Here is an 18,561-nt window from a genome sequence, read left to right as displayed (position 1 = left end):
TTAAAATCTTTCAGAACCACAGCAGAGTTGTCACCCTCCTTTCCAGATACCAGGACCATAACCTGTCCAGGCACCCTACTACAGTGTTCTCAACAATCCTTCATTATCTTTCCTAAGAGCAGCATCATCCTCCCATTGTATAAAGCAAGGTCCTCTAATTTCAGTTTAAAATAGAAGGCTTTTAAACTGGAGTATTAAAAGAACTTTAGTAAACATATGGGTGATCAAATCCAAAAGAGAAGACACCAAGTTATAGCAATACCCAAAAATGTTTGTAGGGGGTTCTCACCTTCATCTATGTCAGGTGGTAAGCCACCAACAAATACTTTGCGGGAATATCGTTCCACTCTTTCCCCATTCTGGTGTGGAAAACAGTGAGGTGACCCCAAACCGCTGTGCAAAGTTTGATCACTTCGGCCATCATCCAAAAAGCCATCTTCCATTGGAAATAGAGAGGATTGGCCTACAAGACATAAAACATATGGTTTATTGGATGAAAAAAAAAAAATACATATATATATTCATTATAAAACATAGCACTAGTGCCTTTCCACTAAGTGACAAGTTTGTATAACATGTTTGTCTCACAGACTCAAAGCCCCCTATTGTGAACCTGCTTTCTCAGTCTTGCTGCAGTACGCACTACTGGCAGAAAGTGCAACACCAATAAATACAATGCTTGCCATGGGATTTTATTTTGCCAAAACAGGGCTTTAGGGTTGAATGAAATCAGCTCCACTTTAACCCATCTACTTAAAAATCTGAAGTGAAGCCCACATAGAAAAAACACATTATCTTGTTTATTACAGGTATTAATACAGTGTCAACAATTTAGACTGGGTATAAACTGACTTCTGTTGAACAGACAGAGGTACACACATACTGAAAGTCAGATGGTTCTCACTCAACCAGTTTTTTGGTATGTGTGTACTGGGCACAACACTTAATTTACTGTACATTCACACAAGTCCCTGTACTCAAGTAGCTTGCAATCTAAGATCCTTACCTCACATGCATATATACAGTGTATTCAAAAAGTATTCAGACCCCCTTCACTTTTTAAAATTTTGTCATGTTGCAGCCTAATACCACAGTTGTTTAAATTCATATTTTTTCTCATTAATCTATACTCAGTACCCCATAACGACAAAGTGAAAACAGAATTATATAATGTTTACAAATGGATGAAAAAGGAAAAACTTAAATATCACATTGGCATAAGTAGTACGACCCTTTGCAACACCACTTGAAATTTAGCTCAGGTGCAACCAATTTCTCTTGATTAATGCTGAGATGTTTGTACACCTTGATTGGAGTCTACCTGTGGTAAATTAAATTGATTGGACATGATTTGGAAAATCAAGGCACAGATCCGGGGAAGGCTACAAAAAGATTTCTGCTGCACTGAAGGTTCCCAAGAGCACAGTGGTCTCCATAATTCTTAAATGAAAGATGTTTGGCACAACCAGGACTCTTCAAGAGCTGGTCACCTGGCCAAACTGAACAATCAGGGGAGAAGGGTCTTAGTAAGAGAGATGACCAAGCACCCGATGGTCACTCTGACGGAGCTCCAGAGCTCCTGTGTGGAGATGGGACAAAGTTCCAGAAGGGCAACCATTACTGTAGCCTTCCACCGATTGGGGCTTTATGGCAGAGTGGCTAGACAGGAGCCTCTCCTTAGTGAAAAACACATGAAAGACCGCTTTTGCAAAAAAGTGCCTGAAGGACACTTAGTCTTCTAGGAACAAGAATTCTGGTCTGAAATCAAGATTGAACTGTGTGGCTTCAATTCTAAATGTTGTGTCTAGAGGAAACCATGCACAGCTTGTCACCTGCCCAATACCATCCCAACAGTGAAGCATGGTGGTGCAGCATCATGTTGTGAGGGTGTTTTTCAGCAGCAGGGGGGAGACAGGACAGGGTTGAAGGAAAGTTGAATGGAGCAAAGTACAGAGATATCCTCAATGAAAACCTGTTCCACAGCGCTTAGGACCTTAGACTGGGCCGAAGGTTCACCTTGAGAACGATCCTAAGCTCACAGCCAAAACAACACAGGAGTGACTTAGGAACAACTCAGTGAATGTCCTAGAGTGGCCCAGCCAGAGCCTTGACTTGAACCATATTGAACATCTTTGGAGAGACAGGCTGTCCACCAACGGTCACCATCCAACCTGACTGAGGTTGAGAGGATTTGCAAAAAAGAATGAATCCCCCAATCCAGGTGTAACTGCTGCCAAAGGTGCTTCAACAAAGTACCAAATAAGGGTCTGAATACTTAGGTACATGAAATACACTATATTGCCAAAAGTATTGGGACACCTGCCTTTACATGCACATGAACTTTAATTGCATCCTGGTCTTAGTCCGTAGGGTTCAATATTGAGTTGGCTCACCCTTTGCAGCTATACCAGCTTCAACTCTTCTGGGAAGGCTATCCACAAGGTTTAGGAGTGTGTCTATGGGAATGTTTAACCATTCTTCCTGAACCACATTTGTGAGGTCAGGCACTGATTTTGGATGAGAAGGCCTGGCTTGCAGCCTCTGCTCTAATTCATCCCAAAGCTGTTCTATCGAGTTGAGGTCAGGACTCTGGGCAGGCCAGTCAAGTTCCTCCACCCCAAACTTGCTCATCCATCTCTTTGTGGACCTTGCTTCGTGCACTGGTGCACAGTCATGTTGGAAAAGGAAGGGGACTTCCCTAAACTGTTCCCACAAAATTAGGAGCATTAAATTGTCCAAAATGTCTTGGTATGCGGACGCCTTAAAAGTTCCCTTCACTGGAACTAAAGGGCCAAGCCCAACCCTTGAAAACCAACCCCACACCTTAATCCCCCTCCACCAAACTTTACACTTGGCACAATGCAGTCAGGCAAGTACTGTTCTCCTGGCAACTGCCAAACCCAGACATGTCCATCGGATTGCCAGAGCAGCGTGATCGGTCACTCCAGAGAACATGTCTCCACTGCTCTAGAGTGCAGTAGCGGTGTGCTTTACATCACTGCAAACGATGCTTTGCATTGCACTTGATGATGTAAGGCTTGGATGCAGCTGCTCGGCCATGGAAACCCATTCCATGAAGCTCTCTACGCACTGTTGTTGTGCTAATCTGAAGGCCAAGTGAAGTTTGGAGGTCTTTAGCTACTGACTCTGCACACAGTTGGCGACTTCTGCACACTGTGTGCTTCAGCATGCGCTGACCCCGCTCTGTCATTTTACGTGGTCTACCACTTTGTGGCTGAGTTGCTGTTGTTCCCAGTTGCTTCCACTTTGTTATAATACCACCAACAGTTGACCGTGGAATATTTAGCAGCAAGGAAATTTCACGGATGGACTTATTGCACAAGTGGAAACCTATCACGTTACCACGCTTGAATTCACTGAGCTCCTGAGAGCAACCTATTCTTTAACAAATTTTTTTAGAGGCAGTCCGCATGCCTAGGTGCTCGATTTTATACACCTGTGGCCATGGAGGTGATTAGAAGACCTGAATCTAATGATTTAGAGGGGTGTCCCAATACTTTTGGCAATATAGTGTATTTCCGTTTTTTCCTTTTAATAAATTCATCCACATCTAAAATGCCGTTTCCATTTTATCAATATCGAGTACTGAGGGTAGATTAATGAGAAAAAAAATTAAATTAAACAACTGTAGAATCAGGCTGCAACATAACAGAATTGAAGAAGTGAATACTTTTTGAATGCACTTTACATGCACAGATATACTAGGACCAATTTGTGCAGGAACTGATGAACCTACCATCATGTCAGGGTGTGTTAAGAAAGCAGACTACTCTGGGAAAACCTGGACAAGCCCTGGGAAAACATGCAGAACCTTATTTATAAAACTGTCTGCAGTAAGACAAGTAGTAACAACCAATCAGATATAAATTGCACTGGAAAATGAATCAGAGCTGTGCGTTGTACAGTGCTCAGCATAAAGCACAGTACTCCCCAACAGATTTATCAGAAAACCTTTACTGTCCTTTCAGAATCAACACTTTCTATTGGACACTGTACTACAAACTAATCCCACAAATGCAGGCCAATGACCGCAAACAAGATTTGTTAATTTGCACACACAAAAAAGTATTTCCTAACAAATTAATTCAAGATCATGTTGCAAAAATGAGAACACCTCAATGAAAGATTTAGGAGCAAAGCTAAAAATTGTAGACAACAAAATCCTAATTAACAATAATTCAACTATAGGTGAGTCTATAATTCATTAAACAGGTGTCCAGCAGACAGTTGATTATAAAAGGGTGTTACTCAAAGAAAACCCCTCCCATTTCATGCTGTCAGCAATGGCACCACATGGAAGAGAAATGTCACAAAGCCTAAGAAAGAAAATAATTTCTTTATACAAGAAAGGTGAATGCTTCAAAAAGATTAACAAAGCTTTACTCATCAGTCAGAATACTGTAGCAAAAGTGCTACAAAATTTTTTAAAGATGGAACTGCAACCATATCACAGAAACGTCCAGGCTGTCCACGGAGGTTAACACTTTAACAGGAGGATCTTCTGATGAGAAGGGTTGAAGAAAATCACCATGCAAGTTCACTGCAGTTAGCTAAAGTAGAAAGCCAAATTGGGGTGATTGTTTCCCATGACAGAATACGGCGTACACTGCAGAATTAAATGCATGGGTGTCGTCCATGAAGGAAGCCTCTCCTAAAGCCCATGCACAAAAAAGCCTGCCTAGAATTTGCCAGGGCCCATGTTGAAAAAGAAGATGACTACTGGGACTGTACTCTGGAGTGATGAGACCAAGATAAATGTTTTCGGAACTGATTGTTTCAAAACTGTATGGCGTTGCAAAGGTGAGAAGTGCAAAGAAAAATGCATGGTGCCTACAGTGAAACATGATGGTGGCAGTGTCCTCCTGTTGGGGTCATGAGTGCTGTTGGTGTCAGGAAGCTGCATTTCATTGATGGTATCATGAACTCACAGATGTACTGCTCTATATTGAAAAAGAAAATTCTACCATCACACCTAAGGCCACTGTTCTGAAGAGACAAGTTGAGCATCACTCTCCATCCAGCATCCAGGCTCTAAAAGAGGTAATTCTTGAACAATGGAAAGATAGATGTTGCAATAAGCCAACATATTAATTCCATGCCTAGAAGACTTGATCCTTTCAAATCACGGAGGTCATACAAAATACTAGATGTAGTAGTTTTTGTTGTGGGATGTATTCATTTTTGAATTAAATAATTTGAGTAAAACTGAAGATTTTGTAATCTAAGTTATATTATTAACCTTAATTTCATGTAATGAGCTAAACAAATGTTCTATTAAAAAACTCAGTTTTGTCAAAATTTTGGAAATTGTTCTTGCGTTCACTGAGATATTGATCAAAACCTTACTTTTCAAATTTACTAATTTATGCTAAACACTGTATATTATAATAGATAAAACCTATATGTATATTATAATAAAAGCAAACTAACTGAAATAATGGATGACAAAGTGAAAGTATATGAGTTATCACACCACTAAGATACTCTGTGGAAGACCAAACAGACTTCATCCCTCTCCTATTGAGGGAAAGTTCTCATCGGCATGCTAGAAGTGCAGAGTGTATGAGAATTCTGCCAGTCTGATGTCTTGTATGATATTAACAGACATTAGTAGAGTCTAATGCAAACAGGTCTGGTCTGATGGGATCTGAGAGTAAATATTTACAAACCACAGGAAAAAGGCACAGGTTTCCATGTCAGAAAGGGGCAACAAAATCACTGCTCAGTATGCACACTACTACTGACAACTCCAGATCAAGAATAATACCAAAAGCATACTATTATATGAAAACAGTCTGCAATGGGCAATGATTAAAGAGTACATACAGCAAAACAAATGCAGAACAAACTTCTGCTTCAAATGGAGAAAAACCGTGATTGCCATTACAGATCTCCTTATGAAGATGTTAGATACCAGGCTGTTAGGGCTCATGTACACGGGGCGTTTAGAAAACTCTTCTGAATGATGGAAACTGACTGCTGGAAACGTAGGTTAAAAAATGTCAGTTCAGCTGCGTCTGCATACCGCGTTTATGTTTAGAAGCATTTTTAAAACATAACCTCAGGAGACCCTCCCAAATGCCCAGAATGCACTGAAAAAGAGTAAACTCACTAAAAAAAGACTAATAAAATACCGCATAAGTTATTTTATCAAGTCATGCGGTATTTTAGTAGTGAAAAGCATGCATCATGTTTCAGCTGTCAGCGGGGTTTCCACTGACAGCCGAATTTAAAAGAAAAAATTGCTGGCAATTAAAAAATAATAAAATGGCGTGGGGTCCCCCCTCCTATCCATAACAAACCCTTCAACTCTGGTATGGGACGCCCCATGCCAAAATGAAGAAAAAAAAAAAAAAAGGGCGCGGGAGACATTCTTTTATTAAAGGACTTGTCAAAAGATGACTCCTGCTTTTTTTCCCACACTACAGCTTTTTTTTTTGTGAATGTGTAGCGGGACCATGTACCCCATACTCATTCATGTGGGGTGGGGAAGGGGGCAGGACCTGGGGGCTTGCTAAAGGGGGCTTCCAGATTCCGATAAGCCCCCCGCCCGCAGACCCCACAACCACCGGCAAGGGTTGCGGGGAAGAGGCCCTAGTCCCCATCAACATGGAAAAAAGGTGCTAGGGGGGGGTGGATCTCCCCCTACCCCAAAGCACCTCCTCATGTTGAGGGCATGTGGTCTGGTTTGGCTCGCGCTCACTCCACCCCCTTGCCTGATCTCCCAGGCTACAAGCTCAGATAAGGGTCTGGTATGGATTTTGGAGGAGAACCCATTTTTTTTTTTGCCGTGGGAGACCCCAAGCCGTTTCTTTAAATTATTTTTTAATTGGCGGCAATTCGTTCTTTTACATTCAGCTGTCAGCGGGAACCCCGCTGAAACGCTCATAGAATCTACTCCTGAATGCAAGTTTGGCGCGTTCAAAAAAAACAATTGTAAACTCAACTGCCTGTGAACGACTGTAAACGACGATGTGTACATGGACACACAGGAAAACATTAGGGTGAGTACGGGGGCTGATGAAAAAAAACACAGAGAATCTCCTGAACGGGAGTTTATCAGCTGCAGTGTACATGGAGCCTTATACTGACCCACTGGATTTAATACTTTTCCAGTCTAGAACAAACATGCAGATCAGAAAGGTCATTAACCCTCATCTACAAATTCTTTCCAGGTCAGTGATTCAGACTATTGAAGCAAAAGGGTAATTATGGTACAGCGGTGGTAGACAAATTAAGAATGATAACATGAACCAGTCTGTCCAATGCTGGAGCCAGAAGAATTTTTTGTCAGGAGCCAACTTTATTGTCATCAGCTAGAAAAAAACAAAAGCAACATGAAGCCAGCTACAATTTTTAAGGAGCACTGGATGCCGAATTCCTGAGATTTGTCCTTCTCTGTGGTAGAGGGACATAATGGTTGGGAACTAGAATTTTCAGGAAGGATCAGTAATGGCAGACTTCCTTATAGGCCCCAGGTGTTAATATTCCAAGATTGGACATCCATGGGCTGCCCCGAACTTTGACTTTATGTCCTTTACAGTGCTTAGGTCTGCCCCTGGTCATGCATGAGCAGAATTTTTCCATAGAAATGAATAGAATACTCTTGAGACTGTAGATGGTTAGGTGTTGACCCCACTCTCTGCTATGAACTAATAGGTTCTGTATACACCTTTTGTTGCACAATTCTGTGTATTGCATTTAGGTCAGTCCATTAATTTCAAATCTCACAAAGTAGTGCATGACTCCCCCCCCCCTTTTTTTTTTTAAATTGAGTCGCATCTAAATACATGGTAACTTGTTACAATGGATTTTGGCATACGCATTAGCAAGCTGGACTGGGATTCCACTAAGGATTAATGTTTCTGCTGCACCTGCAAAAGGAACACGCATGATTTAGCCTTATTGCAGATGAGGATCCTGCGGGAAAATAGAAGTCATGATTTGGGTTCTCCACTATACAATAGTAATCCAGAGGGTGAGCAGGGGTAGTTGGAATACTGCGCTTCGTTTAAAATGTAGTTATGGTTAGGTTTTGCTGGACACAGAAGTACCGTGGACATGATTATCCTACATTCCTTTTCTCTCAATATTGCATATTTACATTTTTATTGCAATCTGTCATAACTGTTCAAACAAATAACTCATATTTTAGCATAACACAGCTATATATATATATATATATATATATATATATATATAGATAGTGCATGACTTGCATGTACAGTAACTTCATAAAAAACCTCCAGTGCATCCTAGCTGATTGTCCCCAAGCACACATTTCCCCCATAGGGAGAAAATGTAGAAGATATCCCCTAAGTAGCCACAGGAGCACTCACACTCAATGCATGCATTCCTCCTTTCTTGACATACATAAAAGGATTAGATTAGTTCCCACTAATGTCCTATTGTTTAGAACCCTCTTTATGCCATCTACTTCATAGTGCATACTGTGAATTGTTAATGCTGAACTCCAGGTATGGTGTATGAAATAATGATCTTACTATGTATACATATACTACATAAGTAATATGTGTATATGTCACACCTGTGGAAGTGAAGAATCACTGTTGTAGTCACTGTTACTATAGTGAGCAATGTGATCCGGGTGTCATGCAGATGCCTTGCTGCATAGATACCACAGAGGGTCACTTGCTTAGCACAGCTGTCATTTAGAGAATGTACTGCATTTTTCTCATTTAATTTAAAGTACTCTCTGATTGGACGAGGTGGGGGCAGTGATGTCACAATCTGCACTTCATCCAATCAGAGAACACCCGATGGTTACCATGCAATCACTATGCAACAGGGTATTTGCTTGGCACAGTACCCAGAAGTCTGTGGTGATCACTGTGGCAGCCACTACAATGACTTCTTGCTTTCACAGTGGTCCCACATATTTATACTTACATTTGTATTTGATTTTTGAATATGCATACTTACATTGGTATAGCTTGGACCAATGTAACTACTGCATGCAATGCAAATCATACCTTACGTTCAGCTTTAAATGATGGTACAAAGAATCACACTTAATTAAAACAGCTGGCTACTGTCTTTAATTGAAAAACTGTTGAAGTGACTAATACAGCTGACATGTTTACCTACACTCTCTTCAACGGGAGAGAAGCTTTTGAACAAACATCCTGAAAACATCTATGCGTCTAACGGCTCCCTATACTACATCATATTGACAGCAGAGCTTACAAAGAGAACAATATGAAAAGCTTCAGCTCAAGCATAAGAGCTTTAACATGCTAAGCTAAAGAGAAGTGGCTACACAGGTCCTCTTTGTTTTCTCCAACATAGGCTTACTGGGTATGATGTTGAGAAAGGGCCCTAAATTGGACTTGAAAATGTTGGTAGTACTTTGCCTTTACAACTGATTAACCAATTTAAAAAAAAAAATACACATTACAAATTACAGCAACTCACAAACCATTGTATGATGCCTTTTATTTTGAATGCCATCCCAATGGACAACAGACCTAAGCTGCAGTTCACCTAAGCTGCAGTGTGTCATAGTATGCTAGAAAAAAAAATTAAAAAGATGAAGGTGACTTAAATGGCCAATTGCGGTGCATTGGAAGCCTAGTTAAAACAAATGGGCTACACTATGGCAACACACGTTAAATAAAACCTGACAACTCAAGATGACTAGCAACAGAGATCCTAGAAACGGTTTTTATTTCTACTTTGTATCAGTCAACCACTAGTGCTTATACTGGGTAGCCTGTCCCATGCTTTGTTTATGCTGCTTGCTTTGTATACCTTATGCTAGGCCTGGGATCTCCAAGCTATGGCTCTCCAGGTGTTGAGGAACTGCAAGTCCCATGAGGCCTTGCAAGACTGACAGCCACAGGCAAGACTCCCAGAGGCATGATGGGACTTTTAGTACTTCAACAGCTGGAGAGCCATGGTTTGGAGACCCCTGTGCTAGCTATAGATGACTGAAGTCCTGAGATTAAGCACAACCATACTGTAAGTATGGATGAACTTGTGGTCTTGCAATATGATTTTGGCCCATCAAAGTTGTTACCGTTGGTACTAGTGAAACATGGGAATAAGAGATAGATATATACTATATTGCCAAAAGTATTGGGGCACCCCTCCAAATCATTGGATTCAGGTGTTCCAATCACCTTCATGGCCACAGGTGTAAAAAAAAAAAAAAAGTAGCTAGTAGCTCAGGACTTGAAATTTTGAGCCCTGACCACAAGATAAAATCAAGCACATAGGCATGCAGACTGCTTCTACAAACATTTGTGAAAGAATGGGTCGCTCTTAGGTGCTCAGTGAATTCAAGTACCGTGATAGGTTGCCACCTGTGCAATAAGTCCATCCGTGAAATTTGCTTGCTACTAAATATTCCATAGTCAACTGTTAGTGGTATTATAACAAAGTGGAAGCAACTGGGAAAAACAGCAACTCAGCCATGAAGTGGTAGGCCACGTAAAATGACAGAATGGGGTCAGCACATGCTGAAGTGTACAGTGCACAGAAGTCGCCAACTGTCTGCAGAGTCAATAGCTAAAGAACTCCAAACTTTGTGTGGCCTTCAGATTAGCACAACAGTACATAGTGAGCTTCATGGAATGGGTTTCCATGGCTGAGAAGCTGCATCCAAGCCTTACATCACCAAGGGCAATGCAAAGCGTTGGATGCAGTGGTGTAAAGCACGTCACCACTGGACTCTAGAGCAGTGGAGACGTGTTCTCTGGAGTGACAAATCACGCTTCTCTGTCTGGCAATCCAAAGGACGTGTCTGGGTTTGGCGATTGCTAGGAGAACGTTACTTGCCTGACTGCACTGTGCCAAGTGTAAAGTTTGGTGAAGGGGGGATTATGATGTGGGCTTGTTCTTCAGGGGTTGGGCTTGGCTCCTTAGTTCCAGACGTCAGCACACCAGGACATTTTGGACAATTTCATGCTCCCAACTTTGTGGGAACAGTTTGGGGATGGCCCCTTCCTTTTCCAAAATGGCTGCACACCAGTGCACAAAGCAAGGTCCATAAAGACATGGATGAGCGAGTCTGGGGTGGAGGAACTTGACTGGCCTGACCTCAACCAGATAGAACACCTTTGGGATGAATTAGAGGCAAATATAAATAATTTCAGAACTTTTTCCACCTTTTAATGTGACCTATAAACTGTACAACTCAGTTGAACAACAAACTGAAATCTTTTAGGTGGAGGGAAGTAAAAATAAACTAAAACAATATGGTTTCATAAGTGAGCACACCCTTAAACTAATACTTTGTTAAAGCACCTTTTGATTTTATTACAGCACTCAGTCTTTTTGGGTATGAGTCTATCAGCATGGCACATCTTGGCTTGGCAATATTTGCCCACTCTTCCTTGCAAAAACACTCCAAACCTCACAGATTGTGAGGGCATCTCCTGTGTACAGCTCTCTTCAGATCACTCCACAGATTTTCAATTGGATGCAGGCCTGGGCTCTGGCTGGGCCATTCCAAAACTTTCATCTTCTTCTGATGAAGCCATTCCTTTGTTGATTTGGATGTATGATCTGGGTCACTGTCATGCTGAAAGATAAAGTTCCTCTTCATGTTCAGCTTTCTAGCAGAAGCCTGAAGGTTTTGTGCGAATATTGACTGGTATTTGGAACTGTTCATAATTCCCTCTATCTTGAATAAGGCCCCAGTTACAGCTGAAGAAAAACAGCCCCAAAGCATGATGCTGTCACCAACATGCTTCACTGTGGGTATGGTGTTCTTTTGGTGATGTGCAGTGTTGTTTTGTGCCAAACATATCTTTTAAAATTATGGCCGAAAAGTTTCACCTTTGTTTCAACAGACCACAACACATTTTCCCAAATGCTTTTGGGAGACTTCAGATGTGTTTTTGCAAAATTTAGCAGGGCTTGAATGTTTTTCTTTGTAATAAAAGGTTTCCGCCTTGCCACTCTACCCCATAGCCCAGACATATGAAGAATATGGGAGATTGTTGTCACATATACCACACTTGCCAGATATTCCTGCAACTCATTTAATGTTGCTGTAGGCCTCTTGGCAGCCTCCCAGACCAGTTTTCTTCTCGTCTTTTCATCAATTTTGGAGGGACGTTCAGTTCTTAGTAATGTCACTGTTGCGCTATATTTTCTCCACTTGATGAGGATGACTGTCTTCACTGTGTTCCATGGTATATCTAATGCCTTGGAAACTCTTTTGTACCCTTTCTCCTGACTGATACCTTTTAACAATGAGATCCCTTTGATGCTTTGGAAGCTCTCTGTGGACCATGGCTTTTGCTGTAGGACACAACTAAGAAAGGAAAGTCCTACTAGAACAGTTGAACTGTATTTTGGGTTAATCAGAGATACTTTAAAATTATGGCAGGTGTGTACTGACTCCTATATAACATGATTTTGAATGTTATTGCTTAATTCTGAACACAGTTACATCCCCAGTTATAAGAGGGTGCAACCACTTATGCAACCACATTACTTTATGTTTACTCCCCCCCCAAAAGATTTAAGTTTGTTTTTCAACTGAGTTGTACAGTTTATAGGTCACATTAAAAGGTGGAAAAAGTTCTGAAATAATTTATCTGTCTCATTTTTTTTTTTACAACACAAAAATCTGACATTTTAACAGGGGTGTGTAGACTTTTTATATTCATTGTACGTACACACACACACTTTAAGTCAAGATATTGAATTCCTCATGTTGAAAAAAATGAACTCCAGCCTTCTTCAGTTTTGCACAGTTCTCTTTTCACGTACAGTATATTCTTGGCAAATTATAGACGATGCCCTTTTCTTGGTTGCGGGAAAGAAAATCACTCAATTCCCCCCTCAACACAGTCAGAGTTGATAGGGGAACCCCCCCTGTGGAGCTATTGTGTTCTCCTGGCAGGGTGGAGCTGTCTCTGCCAGGAGAACACAGTGATTATTGCTAGCAGCTATAGCCATTGGCAATAATCACATGTAAAAAATCCAACATGCTTGTTGTACCCAAGTCAACTGATGGATCAACTTGGGTACAATCAGCTTGCTCATGGATGTTTTGAATCTCAGTCTGTCCCTGCTGAACCAGCCGAGATTCGAACTATTGTCTGTCTTTACTTTGATTTCACTGCTCTGAACTTCTCATAATGTGTATTAGAAGCTCCAGAAAGTCAGATAGAGCCTATTTTTTTTGACTAGAGGACATGCCATATCATCTAGCTTTTTCCTCCCCAGTATGACTGTCTCTTTCCCTTTTATTCAATGGATTTAAATGCTTTCAGTTATGGTGGTCAGCATCACATGATGGCTTTACCTAGGTCAGTCTGCATGCAAATACAGTCTGACTAGGAATGCCATTCCTCAAGACTGAAAACCTCATAGTGTTTCAATATATAGGTAATCCCTTCCAATTTCTATAGTGGAAGAGATCTGTACCACAAAACTATATCATTCCATTCACTTGTCATATGGGCTGAACCATCACATCAGAGGAAGCCCCAGGACAGTGCAGAACAGGTACACACAGCTCACACACTATATATTTATTATAATACCGTGAACAACCTCATTCATTCTGAATAACTTACAATATAAACCTGCCATTACATTAGGCTATGCCTTTATCAAACACAGGAAAGTCGTTATTTTTCTCCACCACACAGCTTTTTATTTTTCAGCTGCGACTGGCAATAGAACATCTGAAAACAGCATAAATCATTTAGCTGGTAAATATAGCTTTAGAAAATGACAGCTTTGGAAACCGATCTGGTGATCATCAGTGACATTAGAAAGATTGTTAGAAAATGGAAAAGCAGAAATATTACCTCTCCTTCGCCCATATGTCCTTGCTGCATGTCAGAGAAAGAAAAGAGCCTTTCAGACAATGTCATCATGATTAAGAAATCTAATTACATCCCCTGTACAGTATCTCATTTACTGACATCTCTAAAATGAAGAACTAGAATATATAATACTAGACGCTCTCATGTTCCCTCTGCACAAGACATTTCCAGCAAAAAAAAAAAAGTCAAGACATTGCAGTTTATGTAATCAGTCATTACCAGAACTACATGCATGCAATTTAGAACACGTGCCATCTGATAACCGGAGGGAAATTAACTGAACATGAATGAAGTGAACACAGACAAATGTAGATATAGATGCTGTCATTTCCCCTGAATATTTTCTGAACTTACACTAAATATAGGTTACCCACAGACATAAAAAAAAAAAAGTCACATTCTCTGACAAATGAAATGGACCTTTGACTGGAAAGTCTAAGCAGAATCAGGTGTCAAATTGTGTCTTTTCATTTTCCACACTGTTGCTACAAACCACCCTGGGAACCCCCTATACCAGGGAACCTGCAACATGCTAATTCAACTTTGAGAAATGTCAACACTGAGACTCATTCTCATCACCCTGCATCTCACTATTCAACGTGGAGTGTTTCACTAATACATTGTCGACGCCCCTCACTGTATTAAGGCATATGAAATTGCTGTACCTCAGCACTGACTTTTCCCAAAGTCAGAATTTACATACTGCTTTTTGGGTTTCTGTGTCTTCTGAGGTATCCTGCATGAAGGGCTTAATGAAAGAAAAGCACTCTCCAGCACCATGTCTTCTTTGTAAGGTTGGAATTCTTTGTTGGGGGTAGTCAATGGTTTACATTCAGCACCTGTTCAACCTTCTGCATGCAAGCTGAAGGTGGATTTCAGATGTATGTATGGGCTGTAACACTGTTTAAAGCTCAACTCTGGGATAAGAAAATATTGTCTAAATCAGGGCTCGACAAATCCCAGGTGCCAGGTCGCCTTAGCGATTAGAAATTACGTCCTGGCACCTTGGCTTTTGTCAGCTGTCCACCTCCCACTCAGGGTCAGCACCCCCACAGGCAGCAGCCTTAGGGTGCTAAGCTGGGGGAAGGGGGGTGACTGACTAATCGGGCACTGCACAAGGGCCCGGTACATTAGGGATCTGGTCATGGAGAGTCATGGTCTGGTGGCAGAAGGTGCAGGGAGCAGGACAGTGAAGGCCTCGGGGTGTGGGCAGGAAAACAGCACCTGGCTCCAGGTATCATCTCCACAGGGCAAGCAGCGAAGGTGGCAAGGACCAATAGCTCATGAGAGAGAAGACCTCCATAGATGAGAGCAACAGGGGGCACAAACATCCCTGGTGTCTCCCAGAGCCTGGAACCCCCATACTCCTTCAACCTCCTCTCCCAGGCCCAGAGGAAAGGCTGACCAGGGGCCTGGAGAACGAGAACAGGCGGAAGGCGCAAGCTTCCAGGGACTGCTCCATCTCACATAAAATAGATCTGCTGAAAGAAGCAGAACTCCTCCTGTCCTCACCCAGAACTAAAACAGGTCCTGCCCGCTGCTGGCCATCACGAGCATCCTGCTGGCATGGAAGGTACCATACCAAGCATCACATACACCTCCCATTGGCCTGGGCAGGAATGGGGTGAAAGTGTCCAGTAGGCAAGTGGTTAAAATAAAGCTAGCTTCTAACTTTTTTCTAGCTGGCTTCAAGAGTCAAAGCAAATTTGTCAAGCCCTGGTCTAAATGCAAGACTTGTGCAGCATTCCAGTGTGAAACTTTGACTCTATGTAAGAGCTAACTGGTGACTGCTGATCTCTTCCTTTTGTAGGATGAATGGACTTGTCTACATCCCCTCCTGTAGCTTTCTACAGGCAGCTTATAGTGGGTGGAACCTGCTGGGTTCCTCCCACGGCTCTGCTCAGGCCATATACAGGCACAGTGATGATGTCACTGATACTTTTACAAGATAATATCTCCGTTTGTAAAGGAATTTGGTGCACACAGAGTGGATTTATATCCTTTGTGGCTATTGAGGAAAATACAGCATTATCTGCATTTTACCCTTTTCATATTAAAAGGAGAAGTATACCCAGAGCAATTTTGGGTATACTTCTCCTGTAAGTCACAGAACTGCAGTTCGTTCTGCACTCCTGTGACCGGTTTTCAGCCAACAGCTAACGTCCATTATCAGCTGACATCACTCAGCTAGTCCAGGCTCTGAAAAGATCTCAACCATATGGTCATGATCCATCCAGAAGCCTGGAGAGGCACCTGTCAACCTCTCAGTGATCCTCAAAGCCTGAGCCAGTCCCTCCCGCCCCCTCCACAGCTCAGCATTCCAGTAAGCACTGTCAGGGAAGAGCAGACAGTTGGATACTAACAGTCAAGGCTCTGCTCAGAGGAGAGAACTGAGTGATCAGTGGTATTTGATTGCTCAGTTCTCACTGGAGGGCTGGCGGGGGACAGCTGCAACATTAGATCAAATAGATTCTGCATCTACCTAGGTGAATATAATTTTTTTTAAGCTCTATACTTCTCTTTTAAAATAGAAAGAACTGTTGTAATTTTTATATTTTGGATGCATTAAAAATATGCATTATGAATGTGTTTTTCTGCATTACAATGTATAAAAAAATGTATTTCAATGCACTGGTATGAGCTGCTTCATTCACTTTAGCTCGTTTTACAAATGTATTTTAAGTTACCTGCTGAGGTACAGTATGTTCATCTGCTGGAAAATATATCAAGTCAAAAGTGGTCCTAAAAGAGTTAGCAAGCCTGGTTTACAGAAAGCGGGTTTTACGAACACATACATGAATACTAAATGTTTTCAAATGATCAGAACAAGAGATATCTAAAGAGGTAAAACGGAGGACAACAAAATTCTGAAACCATTGCACCTCCTTTAGAGAAGGGTAAACACCAACATTTTGCTTTTCCCAAGATGGCTAAAAACTGCATAATAACAATGACAAAAAAAATTAAATAAATGCCAAATAATAGATTTTCTACAGGTCTGGGTACTTTAACATATATATTCATGAATGTTATCGGTAACTCCTCCATTAATACAATTTCACTTTTCGTTCAACGATTTAGGCATTGGTGTTTTTTTTTGTTTTGTTTTTTTAGACAGTAATGAGACTTCTAATGTTAAAAAGGTGTTCTTCCAGATCCTTGGATGTGTTTATTTTTTCTAGAGCCTGTAGTTACTAAAACCCATTAAACTCTATCACCCAACAAAATACTTCAAGTGCTTACACAACTACCCACCTGCACTGGCCATACAGTTTGTTTTTTTCTCCATTCACCCAGACAGCAGAACAAAAAAAATACTTCTACTGCCTGGGTGAATGGAGAAAAAAACAAACAGATTCCTCCATTCACACAAAAGGAGGTGGAAGGAGGAATAGCCCCCCTTCCCTTGAAGTCTGACAGCAGCATCTCTTGACTTCTGTCAATCACATACTGATCAAAATTCATGCATCCACATAAACTAGCCAAATTTCAATGAATGTATGGCCAGCTTCACCGTTTAAGAAGACCTACACTGGACATCAGTTAACTGCTTTGCGTCCAGCATATGTATATACAGGTGAAACTCGAAAAATTGGTTTGGGCCTCTTTTGCAGCAATGACTGCCTCAATGCGGCGTGGCATGGAAGCTATCAGCCTGTGGCACTGCTGAGGTGTTATGGAAGACCAGGATGCTTCAATAGTGGCCTTCAGCTCTTCTGCTTTGTTCGGTCTCATGTCTCTCATCTTTCTCTTGGCAATGCCCCATAGATTCTCTATGGGGTTCAGGTCAGGCGAGTTTGCTGGCCAATCAAGCATAGTAATCACACGGTCATTGAACCAGGTTTTGGTGCTTTTGGCAGTGTGGGCAGGTGCCAAGTCCTGCTGGAAAATGAAGTCAGCATCCCCATAAAGCTCATCTGCGGAAGGAAGCATAAAGTGCTCCAAAATCTCCTGGTAGACGGCTACATTGACCCTGGACCTAATGAAGCACAGTGGAACAACACCAGCAGATGACATGGCTCCCCAAATCAACACAGACTGTGGAAAGTTCACACTGGACTTCAAGCATCTTGCAGTGTGTAACTCTCCATTCTTCCTCCATACTCTGGGTCCTTGGTTTCCAAATGAGATGCAAAAGTTGCTCTCATCAGAAAAGAGGGCTTTGAAACACTGAGCAACAGACCAGGTCTGTTTTTCTTTAGCCCAGGTAAGACGCTTCTGGCGTTGTTTGTTCAGAAGCGGCTTGAAAAGAGGAATACGATATTTGAAGCCCATGTCCAGGATCCGTCTGTGTGTGGTGGCTCTTGATGCACTGACTCCAGCCTCAGTTCACTCCTTGTGAAAGACCCCAACACTTTTGAATGGCCTTCCCCTGACAATCCTCTTCAGGCTGCAGTCATCCCTGCTTCTTGTGCACCTTTTTCTTCCACACTTTTCCCTTCTACATAACTTTCTATTAATGTGCTTTGATACAGCACTTTGGGAACATCCAACTTCTTTTGCAATTACCTTTTGAGGCTTTATGAAGAGTGTCAATGATGGTTTCCTGCACAACTGTCAGATCAGCAGTCTTTCCTATTATTATGATTCCTACTGAACCAGACTGAGAGACCATTTTAAGGCTCAGGAACACTTTGCAGGTGTTATGGCCTAATTAGCTGATTAGAGTGGGACACTTTGAGCCAAAAATATTTCACCTTTTCACAATATTCTAATTTTCTGAGATTGT

At 41.6% G+C, this 18,561-nt stretch overlaps 1 protein-coding gene across 2 annotated transcripts in view; it reads right to left on the bottom strand.

Annotated features, from left to right (window-relative positions):
* CPEB4 (cytoplasmic polyadenylation element binding protein 4) overlaps positions 1-18,561 on the bottom strand; it is a 146,506-nt gene that overhangs the window by 33,851 nt on the left and 94,094 nt on the right. The window contains exons 4-5 of one of the 2 annotated variants that reach the window (XM_089672995.1): positions 13,815-13,838; positions 290-463 (exon numbers count right to left, since the gene is read on the bottom strand). In XM_089672995.1, coding sequence (XP_089529121.1) covers positions 290-463; positions 13,815-13,838 — 198 coding nt within the window. The remainder of the gene's footprint in view (positions 1-289; positions 464-13,814; positions 13,839-18,561) is intronic. The other variant, XM_089672996.1, reaches the window with a different exon arrangement.

The sequence above is a fragment of the Staurois parvus genome, unplaced genomic scaffold (assembly GCF_062004578.1).
Source record: "Staurois parvus isolate SC_StPar_1 unplaced genomic scaffold, SC_StPar_1.0 ptg000133l, whole genome shotgun sequence".
In the NCBI taxonomy this organism is placed as follows: Eukaryota; Metazoa; Chordata; class Amphibia; order Anura; family Ranidae; genus Staurois; species Staurois parvus.
The sequence above is the reverse complement of the archived record's forward strand: the minus strand, read 5'-3'. Positions and strand labels throughout refer to the sequence as shown.